This window comes from Schistocerca gregaria, chromosome 1 (genome assembly GCF_023897955.1).
Source record: "Schistocerca gregaria isolate iqSchGreg1 chromosome 1, iqSchGreg1.2, whole genome shotgun sequence".
Taxonomy (NCBI): domain Eukaryota; kingdom Metazoa; phylum Arthropoda; class Insecta; order Orthoptera; family Acrididae; genus Schistocerca; species Schistocerca gregaria.
The window spans coordinates 521593918-521617591 of record NC_064920.1 but is presented as its reverse complement, the minus strand read 5'-3'; the positions used below and the strand labels follow the sequence as shown (position 1 = coordinate 521617591).

General features: G+C 38.0%; 2 protein-coding genes across 30 annotated transcripts in view; one reads left to right on the top strand and one right to left on the bottom strand.

Annotated features, from left to right (window-relative positions):
* Positions 1-423, top strand: part of LOC126354854 (uncharacterized) — a 49858-nt gene extending 49435 nt beyond the window's left edge. Inside the window, exon 3 of the mRNA XM_050004845.1 lies at positions 15-423. Within this exon, the coding sequence (XP_049860802.1) occupies positions 15-150 (136 nt within the window). The 3' untranslated portion in view covers positions 151-423. The remainder of the gene's footprint in view (positions 1-14) is intronic.
* Positions 1-23674, bottom strand: part of LOC126354726 (calcium/calmodulin-dependent protein kinase type II alpha chain) — a 976610-nt gene that overhangs the window by 284282 nt on the left and 668654 nt on the right. For all 29 annotated transcript variants that reach the window (XM_050004705.1, XM_050004586.1, XM_050004623.1 and 26 more), the window contains exons 5-7: positions 7536-7674; positions 843-945; positions 458-541 (exon numbers count right to left, since the gene is read on the bottom strand). In XM_050004705.1, coding sequence (XP_049860662.1) covers positions 458-541; positions 843-945; positions 7536-7674 — 326 coding nt within the window. The remainder of the gene's footprint in view (positions 1-457; positions 542-842; positions 946-7535; positions 7675-23674) is intronic.

The following is a 23674-nucleotide window of genomic DNA, read 5'->3' as shown; positions in this document are numbered from 1 at the left end:
CTTCATTGTTTCAGGTGGCTGACTTATTTTACCAAAGTTCAAAGATTACAGGCAATTTGTCAGTTAAGTGTTCTTCAATCATTATCATTAATGTGTGCAGAAGACGCCAACATTTCAGCTGCTAGTCATAGGAGACAAATGGCACTGTGAGAAGGAGACAGACAGGCAATGTCTTATGAATGTGGAAAAAAATTACAGACTAATAAGATAAAGTAGCTAACTGAAGAGAGTAGAATAGTAATACTTTAAAAAATCATATTTTAAGTTTACAAGATTTTATTCTTTACTGTCAGAGGTAATAATGACTAAAACAACTCTTGTGATAAGCTCTGTACCTGACTATTATACTGGAGGTGAACTAATCTACCCCAAGAAAGTACAGTGACACTGTAATTTGTAAAGCAATTTTCTGTGATTACAATGCATTTTTCATTAAGAATAACACAATGATACTCACCGCAAGCCCATATGTCAACTGGTTTACCATATGGTTCTTTTTTTAACACTTCTGGAGAGAGATATCCTGGTGTACCCGCAAATCCTTGAAAACAAAACAATAAATTCAGTGTCTTACTTTTAACCGAAAAAGTACTTTGTGTGTGTGTGTGTGTGTGTGTGTGTGTGTGTGTGTGTGTGTGTGTGTGTGTGTGTGTGGGCGCGCGCGCGTACACACACACACAAAAAGACAAAAAAAAAATCTTGTCTCTGTTTCTCCTCCATTTCTTGACATTGTCTTAGCTAACATTCCACCACAATAAATATTTACTTAAATAACATTCAGAGTATTAAGGTTTGGAGCTTAATGATCATAAATGTGTTAAATATTTCTCTGTGTGTCTCACCAAACCATGCTTGTTGTTCCCCTTGAACTTCTATCGCCAAGCCAAAATCGGCAAGTTTCACTGCTGCTCCCTTTTGTTTACTAGCCAACAACAAGTTCTCAGGCTGTAAAACAAATAACAAAAAAAAAAATAAACAATACATTTCATGAAATACTACTGTTTATCATTAATTTAGTGGTATCATGAAAGTAACAATAACTGTAAACTGCAGATAACAGAAGCATGCATCACACATAGCTCTCCTTCTGTACGTGATAACCAACTTTAAAAAGTAATCTGAGTTCTCTACACAGATATTGAAGTTCCCTGCTTCAAGTGGCATGACATACACTACTTGTTGAATTTTATCTTCTGTTGTTGCATCAACAGTCAGAAAGGAACGTCAATATTTAATTTTGATCAAAAGTTTCAAAAAGAGAAACATCAACTTTGTCTTTTTAATGCTAATGTAGGATTTATCACAAGTTTGGTCAGACCTTATCTTAAGTTTGCCCTGCAACCAACTGCCTGTCTAGTGACTGATAATTGAGGGGGAGCTTTATAAACACATACATCACATTTAATGGGACACAGCGAGTGGAGAATTTGGGTCTCACTAAACAAAACTGTTATATTTTTCCTTGAATTAAAGATATGAAAGGAAGTGTATAATTTTGGTTTGTGTAGCAGAATTATGGTCCAGGTATTTTATAGAAACCCATATGTGGAAATTATTAATTGTTTGTGACATATTACTGGTCACTAAGCAGATTAACAATTCACCATAACTGAAACTCTGTGCTTATGGCAACACTGCCCAAAACACATTAAAAATATTTTATATTTGATTATACATAGTGTCTGTCTGAAAAGCTACATAGGACTGCTGCATAAAGAATGCAGTAAATACTTTAAACCCAATAACCACACTTTTTACTATCAAATTCCCTTATTATCCCCACCATATGTAAGTAAGGTTAAAAATATGTATGTATGGATGTATGTGTGTGTGTGTGTGTGTGTGTGTGTGTGAGTGTGTGCACGAGTATATACCTATCCTTTTTTCCCCCTAAGGTAAGTCTTTCCGCTCCCGGGATTGGAATGACTCCTTACCCTCTCCCTTAAAACCCACATCCTTTCATCTTTCCTTTTCCTTCCCTCTTTCCTGACGAAGCAGCCGCCGGTTGCGAAAGCTCGAAATTCTGTGTGTGTATTTGTGTGTTTTATTCATTGTGCCTACCTACTGGTGCTTTCCCGCTTGGTAAGTCTTGGAATCTTTGTTTTTAATACATAAGGTTAAAAATATAATGACAAAGATTGTGCATATAAAGTATTTCATTTGTGAAAGTGGTTAAATTCGAAAGACAAGAGGTATTCCATGCTGACATCTCTCTCTCTCTCTCTCTCTCTCTCTCTCTCTCTCACCCCCCCCCCTCCCCCCAAACCCCTGCCCTCTGAAAACCTCTAAGCCTCAGCAGCTATGTGCACTTTGTCAACATAATCACCACACATTTGCATCACCAATGTGTAACTTATAGGGTGGGGAGTGTTCTCAAACCACTTTTTTTAAAGTCTGTTACACCCTCCTCAGGACAGCTGCTCATTGTTCCTGGACATATACAAAACAAAGCCCACAAAGCAGTTTCTTCATACCCCAGATAGGTGGTAATTGGAAGGGGCCCAGTCATTATGTGGAATACAATGGGTGTAGCAGTATCTGAAACACTATGTCAGTGATGGTAGCCATAATTGTGAAACTTGTATGGGGACAACCATTGTCTTGTTGAAGAGCATTTGTTTTATCCCTTTTCCTGATTGGTTCTTTTGTATTGCATGATGTGCCCTCTGCACAGGCTCCACATGCACTCTGATTCAGTCTCTGGCCCATGGCAGCGAGTTTGGACATGAAACCTCCTGGATTCTGGCTGTGGTACTGAAGGAGATCACTGCAAATGTCCTTGTGCTGTTGTGTTTGTGGTACATTCAGGGATTTGCGAACCCACCTGGCAGACATCTTCTCAACCTTAAGGTGACTGTGCATGATGCCATACAGAGTGCTTCTTGCAAGTCCTGTGGCCACTTCTGTTTCTACGAGCATGAAGGATCTTTTCTCCTGAATATGATTTTGCAATCTTGAAATGTTGACTGGTGTTACTACAGTTACCTTCCTTATGGAACTGGTATCTTCGTCGATGTGCAGTCACTTTTCCAGCCATCCATCCAGTTGTGTACAGTTTTTCATGAGAGTGCACACTCACCACAAATTTACACCAATCACCTGTTAATAACCCCAGTGTTCACACCTTCCTTTCACAGGAACTATGTTGTCCAACACAGTCCTTGATAAATACACTCAACATTGTTCACTCATGTTATTACAGCAAGTGGGAAATGGGCTGTACTTTGTAGGGATTACATTTCTAGTGATTGTCCTGCCACCTATGGCTAGACCAAAATACTACATATTTGCAACTGTAATGATGCATAAGATGGTGCACCTAGGAATAAATAAAACATACATAAATATGGAATGCCCTTGGTAATAAGCAGTTAGAGACACTTAAAGGAAAATCAAGAGCTGAGCATACTTTACTTAACAGTTGAATAAAATAAAAATGATCTATTTTTTATTTGTCATTAAAAACAACTTACTTATAAGCTCAATTAGAGAAGAAAAAAAATCTGCTTGTGTGTAAACATGAAATGAATTTCTGGAGTGCATTAGAATAAGAAAGACAATGTTGAGGCCAATGCAATGATCATATGAAAGTTTAAGTATGTTGTTACAAAGTAAAAACTGACATTTTTCAATATCCAAAGGGTGTTCTCCTGTTGTCACTGATGGGTTATCTCCTGACTCACTATATTCCTTAAAACAAGTAATCTGTTATAGTTTTATAACACTTTCTTTGAAAGACTTTCATCTCAGCTAGACAATACTTTATAAGAAGATGTAATCTGAAATACTTAAAATGCATTGGGGGAGCACTTATAAACAAATTTTGTGACCTTATAGTGCAATACTACACTGACCATTACTGGATACATATATCAAAACCACTAGTCACAGAGGCATTTTCATCACTAAGCCATTACCAACAGTACATCCAACGAGTGTGGTTGATCCCCTAATTTTTGAGCGAGAGTATGGACTTATCAACCAGGTACTAGACACAAACAGTAACCTGGACTACTCTGAGAACCCAATATCAATAAAGTAAATTTAAAAATCCTTCTTGAGCAATGGCCAGCAGTCATATGTATGTACACCAATGGATCTAAATACATTAACTTTATTGACTGTGCCTATATTGATATTAAAAATAACTGGAGTGAACTACTTCATCTACTGAATGAGGCACTGAAAGAGGCACAAATTTATGCTGTTGAATTCTTAGCCACTGAAAGAGCACTAAGTCACAGTATGTCCATAGCAGCTGACCATTCTGTCACACTCATGGACTCAATCTCCAGGCAGAAAGTACTTTAATTGATAAGAACAAAGGCAGGTGTTACCTTACATACTGAACAGTTGCTGCTGCTACTGAACTGGCAAGGGAGTTTCATTTGTGTGAATGAGGGGTCACACTGGCATTGTGGAGAATGAAAAAGCTGGCCAATTAGCTAAGGGAATAATGATGACTGGGATACAAGAATGATACATTCTCAAGGAAGATTTCAGTGTTGGGATTAGAGGCTTGATCAAAAATGACTGGAATGAGGCATGAGAGATTGAAGATGTGCACAAACACACATGGTACAGGTGAATTCATTTGCATTTACTGAAGGCCCAATAGTACGTTGCAAAGGTGGATCTAATCTGAAACTTATCTCACATAGGGACCATAATACAGTTTGTGTGGATCATTACTAGGTTGAAATTCAACCATGGCTAGTACTGACAATGTCTTCATACCATCACAATATTGCAACTGTGGGGAGCTCAAGGGCATTAATCGTATCTTCTTTGACCGCCACAACACAGAAGGGAACCTGACTGGCTGTTTACAGAGCTGGTTTGCATGCACAGAGCCACTTCCATCTCTTGTGTTAATTGTCTTGTTTACAAGGAATTTAAATATTTAGAAACAATTGGTTGCATTTATTTTAAAACTTGGAATTACTTATCATGCACTTTAAGATTTCATTTTTTAATATTATAAAAAAAAAAACTTTTGAGAACACTGTTTGGACTGATAGTATGGGTCTGTAACAAGGCATGAAAGATTGAAGATCTGCACAAATGCACATGATACAGGCATATCCATCGATATTTACTGAAGGCTCTATGGTATGTTGCAAGAGAGGGGGAGATGGGCGCTGGGGGCGGCGGGGGGGGGGGGGGGGAGAGGGAAGGGGGGAGGGAGAGAGAGAGAGAGAGAGAGAGAGAGAGAGAGAGAGAGAGAGAGAGAGAGAGAGAGAGAGAGAAATGGAGGGAGGGAGGAAGATAGGTGGGGGAGGGGGCAGAAAGGAGGTGGGGGCAGGAGGAAGTGAATGAAGTTAAGTTCATTATCACCTTTCAACTCGCATACCAACCACCAGTACCATATGAATTACCAGTACATGAAATTGAACATTTCATTCTCTCTCTCTCTCTCTCTCTCTCTCTCTTTCTCTTTCTCTCTCTCTCTCTCTATCCCTCTTTCTCATGTGAGACACTGTTATTACTAACACATTTCTTTGAACCTCCACACCCTCAAATAATTTTATACATCTTTTTCTTCACTTCCCTAGTAATGATTCAGAATGTAGCACTGACCTCTGAACATCTGACATTGTTTGTTACACATACAAGAAAATCTCAGCCAGTGTATTTTGAAGTCACTTTGTAACCCTTTCAAATCTTTGTGCCTTGTCCTATGGTTTGAAGTTACTAATCACTTCCCATTCACTGCCATCAATTAAAGTATTTTTCTTAATACAGGGTCCTTTTTACTCCTTTTGCTCACTTCCTCTCTTATCAGATAGCAATTAGACAGTTAATTTGACAAGCTCAACTTCTCATCGTTTGTTGAAGTACACTCCTGGAAATTGAAATAAGAACACCGTGAATTCATTGTCCCAGGAAGGGGAAACTTTATTGACACATTCCTGGGATCACATACATCACATGATCACACTGACAGAACCACAGGCACATAGACACAGGCAACAGAGCATGCACAATGTCGGCACTAGTACAGTGTATATCCACCTTTCGTAGCAATGCAGGCTGCTATTCTCCCATGGACACGATCGTAGAGATGCTGGATGTAGTCCTGTTGAACGGCTTGCCATGCCATTTCCACCTGGCACCTCAGTTGGAGCAGCGTTCGTGCTGGACGTGCAGACCGCGTGAGACGACACTTCATCCAGTCCCAAACATGCTCAATGGGGGACAGATCCGGAGATCTTGCTGGCCAGGGTAGTTGGCTTACACCTTCTAGAGCACGTTGGGTGGCACGGGATACTTGCTGACGTGCACTCTCCTGTTGGAACAGCAAGTTCCCTTGCCGGTCTAGGAATGGTAGAACGATGGGTTCGATGACGGTTTGGATGTACCGTGCACTATTCAGTGTCCCCTCGACGATCACCAGAGGTGTACGGCCAGTGTAGGAGATCGCTCCCCACACCATGATGCCGGGTGTTGGCCCTGTGTGCCTCGGTCGTATGCAGTCCTGATTGTGGCGCTCACCTGCACAGCGCCAAACACGCATACGACCATCATTGGCACCAAGGCAGAAGCGACTCTCATCGCTGAAGACGACACGTCTCCATTCGTCCCTGTCGCGACACCACTAGAGGCGGGCTGCACGAGGTTGGGGCGTGAGCGGAAGACGGCCTAACGGTGTGCGGGACCGTAGCCCAGCTTCATGGAGACGGTTGCGAATGGTCCTCGCCGATACCCCAGGAGCAACAGTGTCCCTAATTTGCTGGGAAGTGTCGGTGCGGTCCCCTATGGCACTGTGTAGGATCCTACGGTCTTGGCGTGCATCCATGCGTCGCTGCGGTCCGGTCCCAGGTCGACGGGCACGTGCACCTTCCGCCGACCACTGGCGACAACATCGATGTACTGTGGAGACCTCACGCCCCACGTGTTGAGCAATTCGGCGGTACGTCCACCCGGCCTCCCGCATGCCCACTATACGCCCAGGCTCAAAGTCCGTCAACTGCACATACGGTTCACGTCCACGCTGTCGCGGCATGCTACCAGTGTTAAAGACTGCGATGGAGCTCCGTATGCCACGGCAAACTGGCTGACACTGACGGCGGCGGTGCACAAATGCTGCGCAGCTAGCGCCATTCTACGGCCAACACCGCGGTTCCTGGTGTGTCCGCTGTGCCGTGCGTGTGATCATTGCTTGTACAGCCCTCTCGCAGTGTCCAGAGCAAGTATGGTGGGTCTGACACACCGGTGTCAATGTGTTCTTTTTTTCCATTTCCAGGAGTGTATATTATTATTTTCTTTGCCTAGTTAACTCCAGTCCCAATGTCCACAAACTTTGTGCTGCAAGATTTCTGTTGCCACAACAAGAATCCAGTTAAACTTATATCACCAAGATTAAGTGCAAAAACATTAGCAATGTAATTAGATACAAAATGCTTTTTCACACATAATCATACTTTCAGTTAAAATACTGGTTACAAGAATTAACTTCTGTGCCAGAAAAGGCAATTTTCAAACATATTTTAACAGCCATTCTGTGTTTAAAATAAAAAAAAATGTTTGTGTACCTTCAAGTCCCTGTGAACAACACCATTCTGATGACAGTGGTTAACACTTTCAAGGATCTGTTGTATACAGTGTGAAGCATCTGCTTCACTATAAAATTCTCTTGCAACAATATCCTCAAAGAGTTCTCCACCAGTTACCCTAAAACAAGCAAATGAAAACAATATCACAACAGCATATGCAACATCCTACACAGCTGCCGCAACACCTTTTTTTGCATGAAATCACAAAAAAATGCGTGGAGATATGGACTGTTTCAATTATAGCACAATTTATCAAGAAATAAAATCCATATACTACAGGAAGTTAATAAAAAATAACACAATGTCAATACATGGTACCCATAATTGGCCTATGGGAGTAATTCTCTAAACTAAGCAACTCAAATTAAAATAAATATTGTTTACAGGATGTTTCCCATAGACATCAAGATGTGCTGTCTACATCTGCAGTTCATAGTTTTTTCATCTTCAGCACTCACTTGTAATGCCCATATTAGATTTGCAGAACAACATATTATAATATTTTCACACAGATATCTAGGTTCTTTTTGTTGATCTTCATATATTTTTACAGTCCTACTTGAATCACTATCTCGTCATAGTGTTTTGGCTTATGTACCTCAATGATACAGATAGCTGTGCCACAGGTGTAATCACACTGTGTACAGAACAAACTAACATATGTTTCCTGAAAAGGAGAAGTAGCTACTTAAGTAGTTGCAGCAGCATCAGGCTGGATAATTGACTGATCTGACCTTATAACACTAGTCAACCTTACTTAATTAAGTTGGTGAAAAAAACATCTGAGAGCAAGGCAAACTACAACTAGTATATTTCCACGGAAATACAGCTTTACTTGGAGCATGGACTGTTAGATCTCTGAATCCTGGTGTTGGTGTTGGTGTTGTTGTTGTTGGTGGTGGTGGTATAGTGATGGTACCAATGGTGATGGTTGTTGTTGTTGTTGTTGTTATAGTCATCATTATCTTTTTCTTCTTGTTCTTTAGTCCAAAGACTGGTTCACGTAGCTCTTCACACTAGTCTTATCTGCACAAGACTCTTCATTTCTGCATAACTTCTACAGTACAATAGAGAATTTGAGAGAGAGAGAGAGAGAGAGAGAGAGAGAGAGAGAGAGAGAGAGAGAGAGAGAGAAATTAATATATGTTGAAGTTAGATTCAGTAGGAATTATTGAAGAGTGGTGCCAGAAAGAAGAGGACTTCTGGCTTGTTGAGTACAGGCTGGTTGGAACAGTTGAGTAGGTCTTATAATTAATAATAAGATAGGAATGTAGGTTACTACTATGATGTTCCTAGTGAATGTATCATCATAGCCAAGAAAGACCCAAAGCCATGACCTGCCACAGCAGTGCAAATGTACATGCCTACTAGCTCCTCAAATGATGAAGAGGTTAAAAATATTTATGATAAGATAAAGGAAATCGCTCAGTTTCTTAAGGGAGATGAAAATTTTAGACAGGTGTCTGGAATGAGATTGGAGGGAAAGTAAGAGATGGGAGGACATGGTCTGAACAGAGCACAATTTAACCATTCAAACTATGGGCTTAATTATCATGAAAGAAGATGGTATACATGGGGAACCTGGAGGTTTTAAATAGTCTATTATTTAATAGGAAGACAGAGATTAATTTATCTGTATTAATGGCAGTTGAGATCCATTGCTCTGAACTGAATTATTTGAAGAAATACAGCAATCTGACAATTCATTTAATAACTTTATTTTATGCTAGAACCAATTCCAAGCTTTCATCCATCTTCAATGTGTACAATATGTTCAGATCTTCATCAGCTTAATGTTGTTCTTGACTGCATTATAAAATGAATTGTTATGTTGCACAAGGCCACTGAAATATTGAAAATGCAATGAAGAAAAATGTTATACTGATGGAAATATACATGTTTTATGCAAGCTGAAGATGGGTGTAACCTAAGATGTGTTCTCCCACAAAATAAAGCTATATAAAATTTGGCTGGATGCTATATTTCTTCTAGGGAGACAGAGATTTATGAACCAGAATTTAAACTGGAAAAATATTTCCAGGAACAGATGAAGGCTCTGACCATAATTTATTGGTTATGAAATGCAGACTAAACCTGAAGAAACTGTAAAAAGGCAGGGCATAAAGGAGTATGGGACCTGGATGAATTGTAAGAATCTGTGGCTACTAAGATTTTGAAGGTGAGCATTAAACAACAATTGAGGGGAACAGGAGAAAGAATAGCATAGAATAGCTAAGAATCAAATAGATGAAAGGAAATGCCCAGTAGAAATCCTTGGATGACACACAACATGAATTTATTAGATGACAGGAGAAAATATAAAAATGCAGACAATCAAGTATGCAGAAAGGAATAAATGTCTAAAAATTATTGACATTAATGCAAAATGCAAACCAGGAATGGATGGAGAAAAATTCAGAGATGTAGAAGCATAGATAGCAATGGGAGAGAGAGAAGCTGCTTATAAGAAATTAAAGAAGTCACTGGAGAAAAGAGAAGCTAATATTCAAACAAGAACTCATATGGCAAGAGAGTAATAAACAAGGTAGGGAAGGCAGAATGGTAGGAGGAGTGTATAGAAGAATTAGGCAAAGGCGGCAGACTGGAGGAGAAAATTATGCAACACAAACAGAAAGTAGATTAAGATGAAGGTGAGCTGAGACATACAATACTGCAAGAAGAATTTTACAGAATTCTGAGAGGTCGCAGGTAAATACAACACAACTAGAGTAAATGTCATTCCTTCAGAATTACTGAGATCCTTGCAAGATATGTGAAACGGGCGAAGTACTAACATACTTCATGAAGAATATAATAATTTCAGTGCAAAAGAAGGAAGACACTAACAGATTTCAATATAAGTGAATCATCAGGTTAATAAGCCATACTTGTAAAATACTAACAAATTATTTACAGAAGAACGGGAAGCTGGTAGAGGCCAACCTCTGTTAAAAGTTAGGTTGGGTTCAGGAAAAACGTGGGAACACGCAACAGTATACTGGCCATGTGGCTTCTTCTAGTACATAGTTGAAGAAAGGTAAACTTACAATTACAGCGTATGTCAACTTGGTAAAGACTTAGACAATACTAAGTGGAATAAACTCCTTGAAATTCTGATAGTGTTTTATTAGATGAATACATCACTATTCACTATATTATCTATAACACCATACTGTTGTTGTGTGAATCAAAGGACATGAAAGGGACAGCAATGGTTGAGAAGGGACTGGAGACACAATTGTAGCCTATACACCTTATTATTCAGTTTCTAGATCAAGCAAGAAATATATGAAAAAGAGTAAAGTTCAGTTTGTCAATGACATTGCAGTTCTGTCAGGGAGGGTCAAGGACTGGCAAGGGTAGTTAAATGGAATGAATAGCATCTCAAAAAGAGGTTATAAGATGAAAAATGAAAGTGGCACAAAGGCAATTAAATGTGTCCAAAACAAAGCAGGCGATGTTAAGGAAATTTGACTGAGAATTGAGACAGTCACTTCAAATGAGTGGACTTTGACTATTGGAAAATTGGTATGATAATGCACAGGTTTTTATGAACAGATAGTGTGTGACATTTAGCTACCTCCTCTGCATCAGATTTACAATTCTTATTTTTTCATATTCAGTATTTCAGCAATTTTAGTTGACTTCATAAGAAGATCAAAATATGGAAAAATTGCTACCAGTAGCCACAAAGCAACCACAATGCAATGAGTTTTCTGAACTATTTATCAAAATGTTGCTACCATTAAAGGTAAATTTCACCCAACACCTAAAGAATTTTACTAATGGCTGCTTGCGGGATTTCTATATAAACGAGAGGAGGTGTGCATAGTTCAAATGCAAATTCCATGCTGCAATTGTTACTTGTAGAAACCTGGATGACCACTTTCTCATACCACACTGGGAAGTTATTAATCATTTGTTCTTCTATTCTCGCCATTAAAAGTGCAGTTAACCATTCTTCACCCATGGAGATTCTGTCTTTGTTTCACAGGAGACAAGAAATTATAGGTATTTTATAATTCTTCTGGAAATAGGACTAGGTCATTATATTGGAAAAAAAATCTGGTTCTTACAACTGTGAAGAGATACAAAGATACACTATGAACTGGAAGCATTCATTTAATTCTTAACTACTATTTGTGAGTCTACATCTGCATCTATACTCTGCAAACCACTGTTACATGCACGGCAGAGGATATGCCCCATGTACTGGTTGTTAGGGTTGCTCCATATTCCATTCACATATAGAACATTGGAAGAATGACTGTCTGAATGCCTCTGTGCATGCAGTAATTTTCTAACCTCATCTTCATGATCCCTATGTAGGAGGTCACAGTATATTCCTAGAGTAGTCACAAAACTTTGTTAATAGACTTTCTTGAGATAGTTTACATTTACTGTCAACAGTTCTCCAGTTCAGTTCCTTCAGTATCTCTGTGACACTCTCCCATAGATTAAACCAATCTGTGACCATCATGCTGCCTTTCTCTATATACGTTTAATATCCCATGTTAGTCCTACGTGGTATAGGTTCCACACACTTGAACAATATTATAGAACCAGCTGCACGAGTAATTTGTAAGCAATCTCCTTATTTCCTTTGTAGATTGATTGCACTTCCCCTGTATTCTACCAATAATCTGAAGTCTACCACCTCCTTTACCCATGGCTGAACCTAGGTGATTATTTCACTATCCTACAAAAGTGTTACACCCAGGTATTTGTATGAGTTGGCCGATTCCAACAGTGACTCGCTGATTTTACAGTCATAGGACACTATGTATTTTTGCTTTGTGAAGTGAAAATTTTTACATGTTTCAGAACATTTAAAGCAAGTTACTAACATGAACATGAACATTTAAAGCAAGTTACTAACATGATGATCTGTGTTGGGGGGGGGGGGGGGGGGGGGGAGGATTGGGAGAAAACATGAGCAGTTCCAAGATGGCCAGTATTACTGTGCATTAATTCCAGATGCACAGATACATTGAACATGTAGAAACTAGATTGAGAGGTTGCACAATAAAACTGATCACATCTAAAACATTTTAAATATATTTCACTGCCTAGAAATATTGTGCTTTCTATGGACAGTATTGACACTGTTCTTACCAGTGTCTCACATGCTATTTTCTGGGTATCTTTGTATTTTCTGTTTGATGTTGTGTCACAAAGATATCCCAAACAAGGTGAAAGAAAATTGCTATTAGAGTGCAAAAAAATGTATAAATCATAGCAGGCATTGTGGGATGTTTGGACATCTGAGTACAAAAACAGAAATATTAACCCTGGAGCGACACATTTGAGTAGCTTATTTCCAAAACATACTATGTATTTTAGTTTGTACAAATTTTATGACATGGGCAAAATATCTGTCACTTTTTGTGCTTATGGATATTTTTTAATTAAAAATACACCTTTCAATCCTCTATATGTTTAATTAAACATTACTTTAAAAAAGTATGACTATTTCCTACAAATAGAGTTTGAAAGTGTAAAATAGAATTAACTTGAAAATAGCACACTTTGGCAACAACAACACAATTAGGCTGAGGGGAAAAATGTTTTGGGAGCACCATGCATCTCACACATTATAATACGTAATTCTGGATGAAAATATGTACCTGAAAAAATTTTGACACTTCAGTTACTTCCTTACAAGTCTACAACAAACCTCCATTTACAATTTGACAGTGGTCCTGCATACCGTCACCACCACCACCACCACCACCACCACCACCATGACAACAACAACAACAGCAACAACAACAACAACAACAATCACCATGACCATAACAATGACCATGACCTGCAGGCTGTGATCCCAAAGCTTTTTTGTTAAAATCTAATTGTTCCCTTGATGCCCCATCGCAAGGAGCAGCTTTTAAACATCTGGCACCTTAGCTGAGCTGGACCAGTTCAGACAGTTAATAGTCTTCAGAAAGAAAACCTTGTATTTTAGGGGAAGTTTCTGCTTGAAAATGTTATTGGTTGTGCTGCCTGCAGAACAGTGCACAATCCTAGATGTTAGCTTGCTGGACTAAGTGTCAGGAAGTACCAAAACTTTTGCCTCTTTTATTTACTCATTCTATGCATTGAAGAAGCACTGTAGGCAATAAAAGAAAGGTTCAAGTGTGAGATTAAAATTCAGGGTGAAAAAATATCAGTGCTGGTGACACTGCTATCTTCAGTGAAAGTGAAGAAGTACATGATATACTGAATGGAATGAACAGTCTAATTAGTAAAGAATGTGGATTGAGAGTAAATCAAAGAAACACAAAAGTAATGAGATGTAGCACTTAATATTAGATTGGGGATCACAAAGTAGGCAATGTTAAGGAATCCTACTACCTATGCAGCAAAATAATCCATAAAAATGGAACAAGGAAAACATTAAAAAACAGACTAGCACTGGCAAAAAGGGCATTCCTGGTCAAGAGAAGTCTGCTAGTATCAAACAAAGATCGTAGTTTTGGGATAACATTTGTGAAATGCAAGTTTGAAGTACAGCATTGTATAGAAGTCACACATGGACTGTGGGGAAAGAGGACCATATAAGAATCGAACCTTTGAGATGTGATGCTACACAAGAATGCTGAAAATCAGGTCGACTGATAATGTAAGGGATGAGGAGGTTCTCCACAGAATCAGTGAGCATAGGAATATGTGGAAAACACTGACAAGAAGAAGAGACAGAATGTTAATACCTGTTAAGACATCAGAATATAACTTCCATGATACTATAGGAGCTATAGACAGTAAAAACTGCAAGGGAAGACAGAGACTGGAATACATCGCAAAAATACAAAACATAAATGCATTTATCAACTGCTTAACTAAAAGAGATATGAGAAAAAGTATATAGCTGTAGCAGTACAAATGAAAACTTTGATAAACTCCTAAGCACCTTCCAGCATTATTTTGAACAGCACTCCCCACTCAGAAGAAAGAAAATCAGGAAAAAATACAAAAAGTAGTTGGATAACTGCAGCCATAAAAGTTTCACTGAAGAAAAAAAGATTCCTCTATACCATACCCAAGCAAACCACAACAACTCCAGAATTTGATGTGTATTTTAAAAGATACAAACAGATCCTAAATAAAGTTACTTTTTGTATTCAGCAGATGAAAAGGAAATACTGAATGTTATACGGGAATTAAAACCAAAATTGAGACTCATTGTGTAGTGGTATTTTCTCACGAAAGCTAAAAATGGCCAGGGTAAGACCTCTTTTCAAGAAAGAAGAGAAGACAAATAAAAAGAGTTACAGGCCAATATCTCCGCTGTCTGGTTTTTCTAAAATAATGGAAAAAGAGTTTTTCTTTCTTTTTTTTATTTTTTTTTTTTACAAAAGACTGATTTCATTCCAAACAGTTTTGTATCAAATACCCAACATGGGTTCAGAAACCTTAAATCAACAGAAGCTGCCATTTTTGACTTTGTTAATGAAGCCTTGACTGCAATAGATGAGAAAGAACATATATCAGCAACATTTATGGACCTCACAGAAGTTTTTGATGTGATAGACCACAACTTACTACTTCAAAAATTGGAGTACGTAGGAATTAGGGGCCTGGCACATGAGTGGGTGATGTCATACTTGAAAAGTAGAGAGCAGACATTTGAAATCATGCATCAGGAAGAAAATATTACGTACATCCACCAATCTAAAAGAAAAGAAATAAAGTATGGTGTGCCCCAAGGATCTATCTAGGGCCCAGTGTTGTTCTTCATATTTAATAATGACCTAGAATCATCTAGTGATTCCCAAAAATATACACGGTGTCCCATTTATCTTGACCTCCCTAAATAACTGTTTGTCCAGATACAAATTACAAAATGTTTCAAGCAAATGTTCTTTAGCCACCAGGGGGACATCAATCAGCATGATTGCCTTTGCTGTAGCTTTGTTTTTTAAAAAGATATGAACAGCGGTATGACTTTTGTAAATGACAACCTGTATTCTTTATTCGGTAATTCATTTCCTCTCCTAAGCACCTATTCAAAACTGTATCACAGTGTACCATTTATTGAAACACAATGTTATTAATTAAATACCACAACATTGACTTTGATCCTGGGATCACAACTGGTCCAGTTGCTGGAGTTGTTAGAAAACAGATGAAAACCAAGTAAAAACATAACGCAAAATTGACTTTGACTCTCCTGTACCATTGCCGAGGAGTAGAACATTCAAAGGAGCTCAAAGTGGTGACCCTGGACACCGATACACTGGTGCACTCATTGGATGAAAGAATTATTTACTGCTTCCAGTGTTGTCTGCTGAAGAGAATTACAAGCAAGCGCAATATGTTCCTGCAAGTCCTCTGGAGTTGTTGGAATGTCACAATAGACAAAGTCTTTAATGCATCCCCATAGAAAAAAGTCCAGAGGATTTAAATCAGGAGACCTAGAAGGCCAAGTAACTGTTCCTCCTCGACCAATTCACCTGGCAGGATACCTTCAGTTCAGAACAATGATGTAAACGCAAGGCATTATGTGCTGGACATCCATCATGTTGATACCACATAAGCATTCTGGTTCTTAGCAGCACTTCATCCAGAAGAGGAGGAAGAACTTGTCTGAGGAAGTTGGCATACGCTGTGCCGTTTAGACTAGGGGGCAATAATTGTAGTACCAAGCATCCCACACCAGATGTTAACTCTCCACTGACACTGATATTCCAACTGTTTAAGCCATCATGGGTTGTTCCTGGACCAATAATGCATGTTTCTTGTATTTACCTGTCCTTTGTTTGAGAAGGAACATTCACTGGTAAATAGAACATTGGAGAAGAAGTTTGGGTTGGCGAGGATTTGCTGCTGTGCCCACTGACAGAACTGTACACAATTCTGGAAATCATTCCCATGCAATTCTTGATGTAGGTGTACATGGTAAGGATGGAACCAATGACTTGTAAGAATATGATGTACACTGGTTTTAGGAATGCAAGTCTCATGTTCAAGCTGTCGTGTGCTCACATATGGATTCATAACAACAGAAGCGAGAACAGTAACTTCGGCAACTTTGTGCGAGTGCTACAACAACTGCATTGTTCTGGGTTGAAACTTCCCATTTCCTGAAGAATCACAACAAGATGAGAAAACATCTGTCAGGAAGGTGGGTTGTTGTCAAGATATCACTCTCTGTACAGTTCCACTGCCTGCATAGCATTTCACCTACCTTCAACAACAACAACAACAACAACAACAATAAAAGAAATGTTATGTCGATGCAGTTTGTAGGACGGACAGACTTTAATGTATACCTACTCTACACAACAATATTTAAAAGGACTAAACTAATGAACTAAATGTACCCATACATAAGAAAATAGTATTTCAATTACTGTTCTGCTAAATTACATTCCCCATAGATCAGTAGCATTTCTACCTTCTCTTCGTTGGTGTGCATTTTTCTCACACAGCTCTTCAACTGACGATGGTTGATGGAATGACAGGTGTACATTCTACTTATGTTTGCATTTGTCCCCTGTCAATGTCAGCACATGAATGCATTCCATTACCCAAGCACTGGGAGTGTCAACGTCAATATTGTGTTATGTAATTAATAACATTGTGTTTCAGTGAATGGTACTCTGTGATACATTTTTGAATAGGTCTTCAGGAGAGAAAATGAATTACTGAATAAAAAAATACAGGGTGCCATTTAAAAAAGTCATACTGCTGTTCGTATCTTGGTAAAAAAACAAAGCTACAACAAAGGCAAGCATGCTGTTTAAGCCCCCCGATGGTTAAAGAACATTTGCTTGAGACATTTTGCAATTTGCATCTGGACAAACAGTTATTTAGGGTGGTCAAGATAAATATATAATTTGCATATGACACAAATATATCAATACAAAGCAGAACTGCTACAGAACTACAATATGAAGTACAAAATTGCACCACACACATTACAAAATGGTTCACCACAAACAATCTTATTGTTAACATAGATAAAACCGATGCAATGCACCTTCATACCACACACAATAAACATCCATTAACTCCCACCATAAATTTATTCAATAAAAAATTCGGAACTGTAAATCAACAAAATTTCTAGCATTATGGATTCATGACAACATGAATTCGGACACATACATCAAATACATCAATGAGAAGTTAGCACACCATGCTACAGCATAAAAATACTTGCTGGGTGTACATCAAAAGAAACACTAAAAAATGTGTACTACACGCAAGCAAAATCACTGCTGTGATATGGGATAATTTTTTACGGAAATTCACCAATAAGCAAAAGCTGCTTCGGAGCACAGACAAGATTCATTAGGGCAACCGAAAATGCACACCCAGAAACCCTTGCAAACCCCTTTTTAAAACACTCCATATATTCTTGAGATAATTACATACATAAAGAAAATTTCAGAAACTAAAACTCATTTATTATGTACAAATCAAGCAGTCCACACAAATGACACCTGGCAAAACTCTAAGACTTCCTCAGTGAACAGGTAAGCACAACTATAAGACAAAATGGACCTCTGCAAACTAGCAAAAACTTTACAATAAATATCTCCACCATATCAAGGAAATAAAAGATAAACAAAAATTCAAAGTGGCTTTGACAACATATTTACAAGACAGTTGCTATTATACTGTAAATGAATATCTGTTAACATAAATTTATATTATTTCCTTTTTTGTATTATGAAACTGAAATGGCTTTTGTTATCTGTTGTACTACATGTTACGCTGCACTACTACATTAATGAATTGTATTTAAATGATTTACTGCACTGCACCATGTACTTAAATTATTTATGTCACTATTATGAGCATGCATTTAAAATTTGTACTGATATACAAAGTAAGCTATATCCTACATCAAATATTTGATGAATGGATACTTAACCAATGAATAAATAAATAAATACTCTGAGATGAAAAGTAATGTACTCAAGAGTAGTTACACACATACATGTATCCAGAATGAGATTTTCACTCTGCAGCAGAGTGTGCGCTGATATGAAACTTCCTGGCAGATTAAAACTGTGTGCCTGACCGAGACTCGAACTCGGGACCTTTGCCTTTCGCGGGCAAGTGCTCTACCAACTGAGCTACTGAAGCACGACTCACGTCCGGTACTCACAGCTTTACTTTTCTGCAAGGTTCGCAGAAGAGCTTCTGTAAAGTTTGGAAGGTAGGAGACGGATACTGGCAGAAGTAAAGCTGTGAGTACCGGACGTGAGTCGTGCTTCGGTAGCTCAGTTGGTAGAGCACTTGCCCGCGAAAGGCAAAGGTCCCGAGTTCGAGTCTCGGTCGGGCACACAGTTTTAATCTGCCAGGAAGTTTCACATACATGTAAACTGTTTACTTAATGTATCACAGTTCGGATTCCAGAAAGGTGGTTGGACTGAGAATGCTATTTATACATTCACTTATCAAATAGTACAATAGTACACCAGCTGGTATCTTTTACAGTTTCTCCAAGGCCTTTGACTGTTTATATCACGATACTGTCTTAGAAAATCCCAAGTTTTATGGAACTGATGGCTTTTCACACAGCTGATTTGAATCATACTTGACAGATAGAATGCAGACAATATCAGAAAGACAGAAAATTTTAGTGACTGTACAACAAATACAGTCATATCAACAACTGACGCAGTACACAAGCAGGAACCAGGAAGTAGGGTAGAATGCTCCAAACTTTTGGGTATACATACTAATGAAAACTTGAACTGGAAGAAGCATATTACTGAGTATCTCAAACAATTAAGTTCAGCTATTTTTGCTTTTGCTATAATTGCTAATCTTAGAAACAAAAGTATCAACTCCTGATATATTTTCATATTTCCACACAATAATGCCACACAAAATAATTTTCTGGGTAACTCATCACTTAGAAATAAAGTACTGGTTGCACAAAAGCGAGCAGTAAGAACAATATGTTTTGTTCACCCTTGGACATCATATAGATAACTATTCAAGGAGATAAGCATTTTAATCATGCAATAACAATACATGTTTCTGCTAATGAAATAAGTCATAAATAATCCATTACAATTTGAGAAGAACAAAGATGGATGTACCTATAACACTAGAGGGAAAGATGACCTTTATTACTTGTCGTTAAAGCTATTAGGGGCTCAGAGAGGAAGTCAATATGCAACATTAAAAATTTTTGATAATTTGCCCGGTAACTAAAAATGTCTCACAGGCAGTGAAGCAAGATTGAAATGTAATTTAAAATCATTTCTCCTGGACAAAACCTTGGATTCTACCAACAAATTTCTACTTAAAAACTGGTAGGAAAAAAAATTGAAGCCTTTTTCTATTTTCAAGCATTTTCCGCACCCTATTTTCCAACTGACAAACAGTACATAAGAAGATGTAAACAATGTTCCCACTGTTGAAAAGATATCACCATATTGTGTTGGGTACACAATACTTTCTTTCTTCCTTACCTTATTTTTCACCAAGCCAACCAACCAACCAGTCTATGGCATATAGAACACTACACACATGGTCAAAAACCTTTCAAACTGTAGTTTCTTCTCCTGGCAGAATCAAATCATGAAAGTACAATTTTCTTTCTGCCCCACACAATAATTGGTAAATAAGTGAAGTCCTGTCGCACTGTTTACTTTCTCACTGACTATATTACTGAGGAACTGATTCAAAAAGAATGTTACTTCATTGCAGCCTCTACCATGCTCTGTCTCTAGCTACCTGTAGAGGAAGATTTTTCTGGTGTATGATTACAATCCCGAATGTTCAGTACTATATTTTGTGGGCATAATATACCTCAGCGTTATTGATCAAAATTGGTGCTCGAACTTCTTTCAGAAAGTAGGTTCAACTCTTCAAAAAAGTGCTTTGCTCGAGTGTTTTGCACAAGATATGAAGCAATGAGCTGGTTCATTTCTTGCAGGTTCATTTCTGATCCTTTGAAGGTTTTTAGTGTCAGATACTAACTGCAAGTATTAGTTTTTAAGCATCAAAAATCTAAATTAAAGGCTGAACACAAACCAGAATAATACAACGAATACTGACAATAATTTAATATTTTGTTAGTTATATTAAGAAACTCTTTATGCATTTTGCTTATAGTTAAATGAGCAGGCAGTTTCTTTTCTAGGCATGTTTTGCCTGTCACAGTGACTCTCATGACATCTGAATTCTTTGATGCACTCATTTTAGCCAGCCCTTCTCTTTTTCATCTCTGCATCTTCTTCCATACCTAATCATTTCAGCAGCATACCCAACTTTGGATCTTCTTGCATTTAAGATTCCAAGAAATGTTTCCCTTTTGTGTTTGAGCAGAGTACATAGTGCTACATAAACAGTTCCTTTTTTGATTCTCTGAAGGAAGTGTGCCGATCAAGACTGGTTGAATATTTCACTGAAAGATTTGTCTTTCTTTAGTGGCATCTTGCAAAGTCCAGACATACTGTGAAACACTTCAATGCCATTCCTAAAATTTTCCTTAGCTTTGCAAATGTGAGTAATTTTAGACTACAACATACTTTTCATCCTTTGCTCCTTTTGATACATTTTTCCATTTTCAGTTTGGTATTTTTCCATCCTTCTTTGTAAATGACTCATTTTCAACTCTTGTCCTTTTCTATTTCTACTACAATGTAACCGAAATCTTCTATTTCAAATAACTTTTGATCACCACTGTTTAAACAATAAAGCCACAATCCGAATGCTCTTTACAACATGATGTTACTACTAGAAGAGAAATAACAGCGCCGTTACAGTGATGACAAAGTGACATATGTTCAACAACAAACACAAGTTTGCCAACCAATATGAGAAGGCTTATATTACTTTAAATCACAAAGCTATCCATTCTGTGGAATATGCATTTTCTGAGAATTTCCTTTAAAACTCAAATAGCACATTTTCTAAATTAAAGTTATGGTACATAATTTATATGTACATAATTTATTTGTCAATGTTAAGAGGAAGTGAGTAATCAAGAAAAGAAATAAGTGTAGGGTATAAAAAACCCCTCTGTGTCTTTCCAGGGTTAAGAACAAATCACATGATATGGTTCTCAGAAAATACCAGAAACTGAACTCTGCAGCTATGAAGGAAGACAGTGTTTTTTTAAAGTTATGAATAAAAGTACATACAGTATATATATTTATGTATATGTATACATTATATACTTTAATCTAATCCTTCAGTGCATGTATTATTGCACAACATGTTTCCGTAACTATGTTTCAAATACTGTGAGGTGAAACTGCACAATAAATTTCAAGTCTTCAAAAAAATTGGCACACAAACTGTGGAAGGTTTTGGTCACAAATCAATTTACTGATGTGTTTTGAGACATCATCATCAGGCACAAAAAGAAATAAATACACAAAACACATATAGGAGGGCACATAAGTTACTGAAAATATAGCTCTACAGAACTGGATTGTTTCTGTACTTCACTCTGTATCAGATGATTATGTCCCAAACCACAGCAAAAAATTAACCTTCTGCAATTCAAGTGTGCCAATTACGAATCGTCACTTCCCTCATAGGTAGGCGGGAACTCCATGTCACGTAACAGCACTGACAGGTGACTTTCCTGTACAGTAGATGCTCTTTGACACGACAGTGTGCTCAGAAAGTAGTGCTTCCAAACAGAACAGTCGTATTTGCCTTACTGTATAATATTCATGCAATAAAGGGTTACTATCATACTGCACCATGTATTATCCTACACCATACCAGACTACTTTGGTGCCCTGTAAAGACCACAAATCATGGCAAATATGTACTGAGCTGGATACCACACAACAATAACGCATGCAACGTGTAACCGTTGTGTGTCGCAATTCCTGACTTTCGCCCACGATTGCAACACCGTGGCACAGAGTGCTTAATGACTGAATTTCGAACAAATTGTTTAAATTAAAAGTAACAGTGACACTCACCAGTACAGTGAACTGACAACCGATGTCAAAGCCAGAAAATGATATCCTACTGCAGATTTACTGTGCGATGTCACTACCACTACTGCTTCGCAAATGGTATATTCTGAACCCCTATCACTCAATCGATCATAATCACCACTAATCATGAAAGATGATCCCAACGTACTGCATGAATTACATCACAAAATTGGTGCTGACCACCCCCTCCCCCCTTACAACTGCATGTTTTTTTTTGTGCTACCATATAGTAATGGAACATTCATTGGCACTACTGCCACAAAATCTTCCATGCCTGCAGATTCACCTATATCAACCCCTCTGACAATTTGGCGTCCAACCCAAACTTCAGTCATTTCACTCGGATAAGATCTCTATATGACTTGCCATAGTGGATAGCATTCTTGCCACCCTCAACAGTATGAGTGAGACAGTTAAATTCATCACACTCATCACCAACCTGGGTGAACATGCAGATTTGATTAGTGATATCATCTTGGCACCACCAGTGAAAAATGAATATTCAACAGCAAAACCAGCACTCTTGAGAAGTCTCTTCAAGATGCCTAAAGAAGAGTTACAACAAGTAATATGTGATGAAACCTTAACAAACAGAACGCCCATATCAACTATGGCTGTGAACATCGATCACCCACTATTAGTGCCTGATTGCTTGTTGTGAACATTGTGGGTAGCAAAACTCCTGTCCCAGGAACAGGTTGCCACAATCACCAATGAGTGGGTACCGATGGACCATAAACTCAAATTAGCAGGTAGAACCTTCATTATAAAGAATGTAACAACCAGTTGCGGAAACATAATTTATTGATCTTGTTGCAAATCGATTTCGACTGATATCAGTCATCATTGGTGCATTTTTTTAATCAATACATGACATAAGTAGAAGTACTGTTCTTGGCAGATTTCTATCATGATAGAAATCTGCCAAGGACATTACTTCTACTTATGGCATGTATCGGTTAGAAAAATGCACTGATGATGGCTAATATCAGTTGAAATAGATTTGTAACAAGATAAATAAACTATGTTTCCACAACTGGTTGCTACATTCTTTACAATTTTATATTCCATGGTTGCTCCACAGAAAGGGAACCATATGGATCCCAATAGTCAAAAGAATCTACATTATTATGCAACACAGACAATGTATCAATTTAGTTGGCAATAATGACACCGTGCACAAGCCAG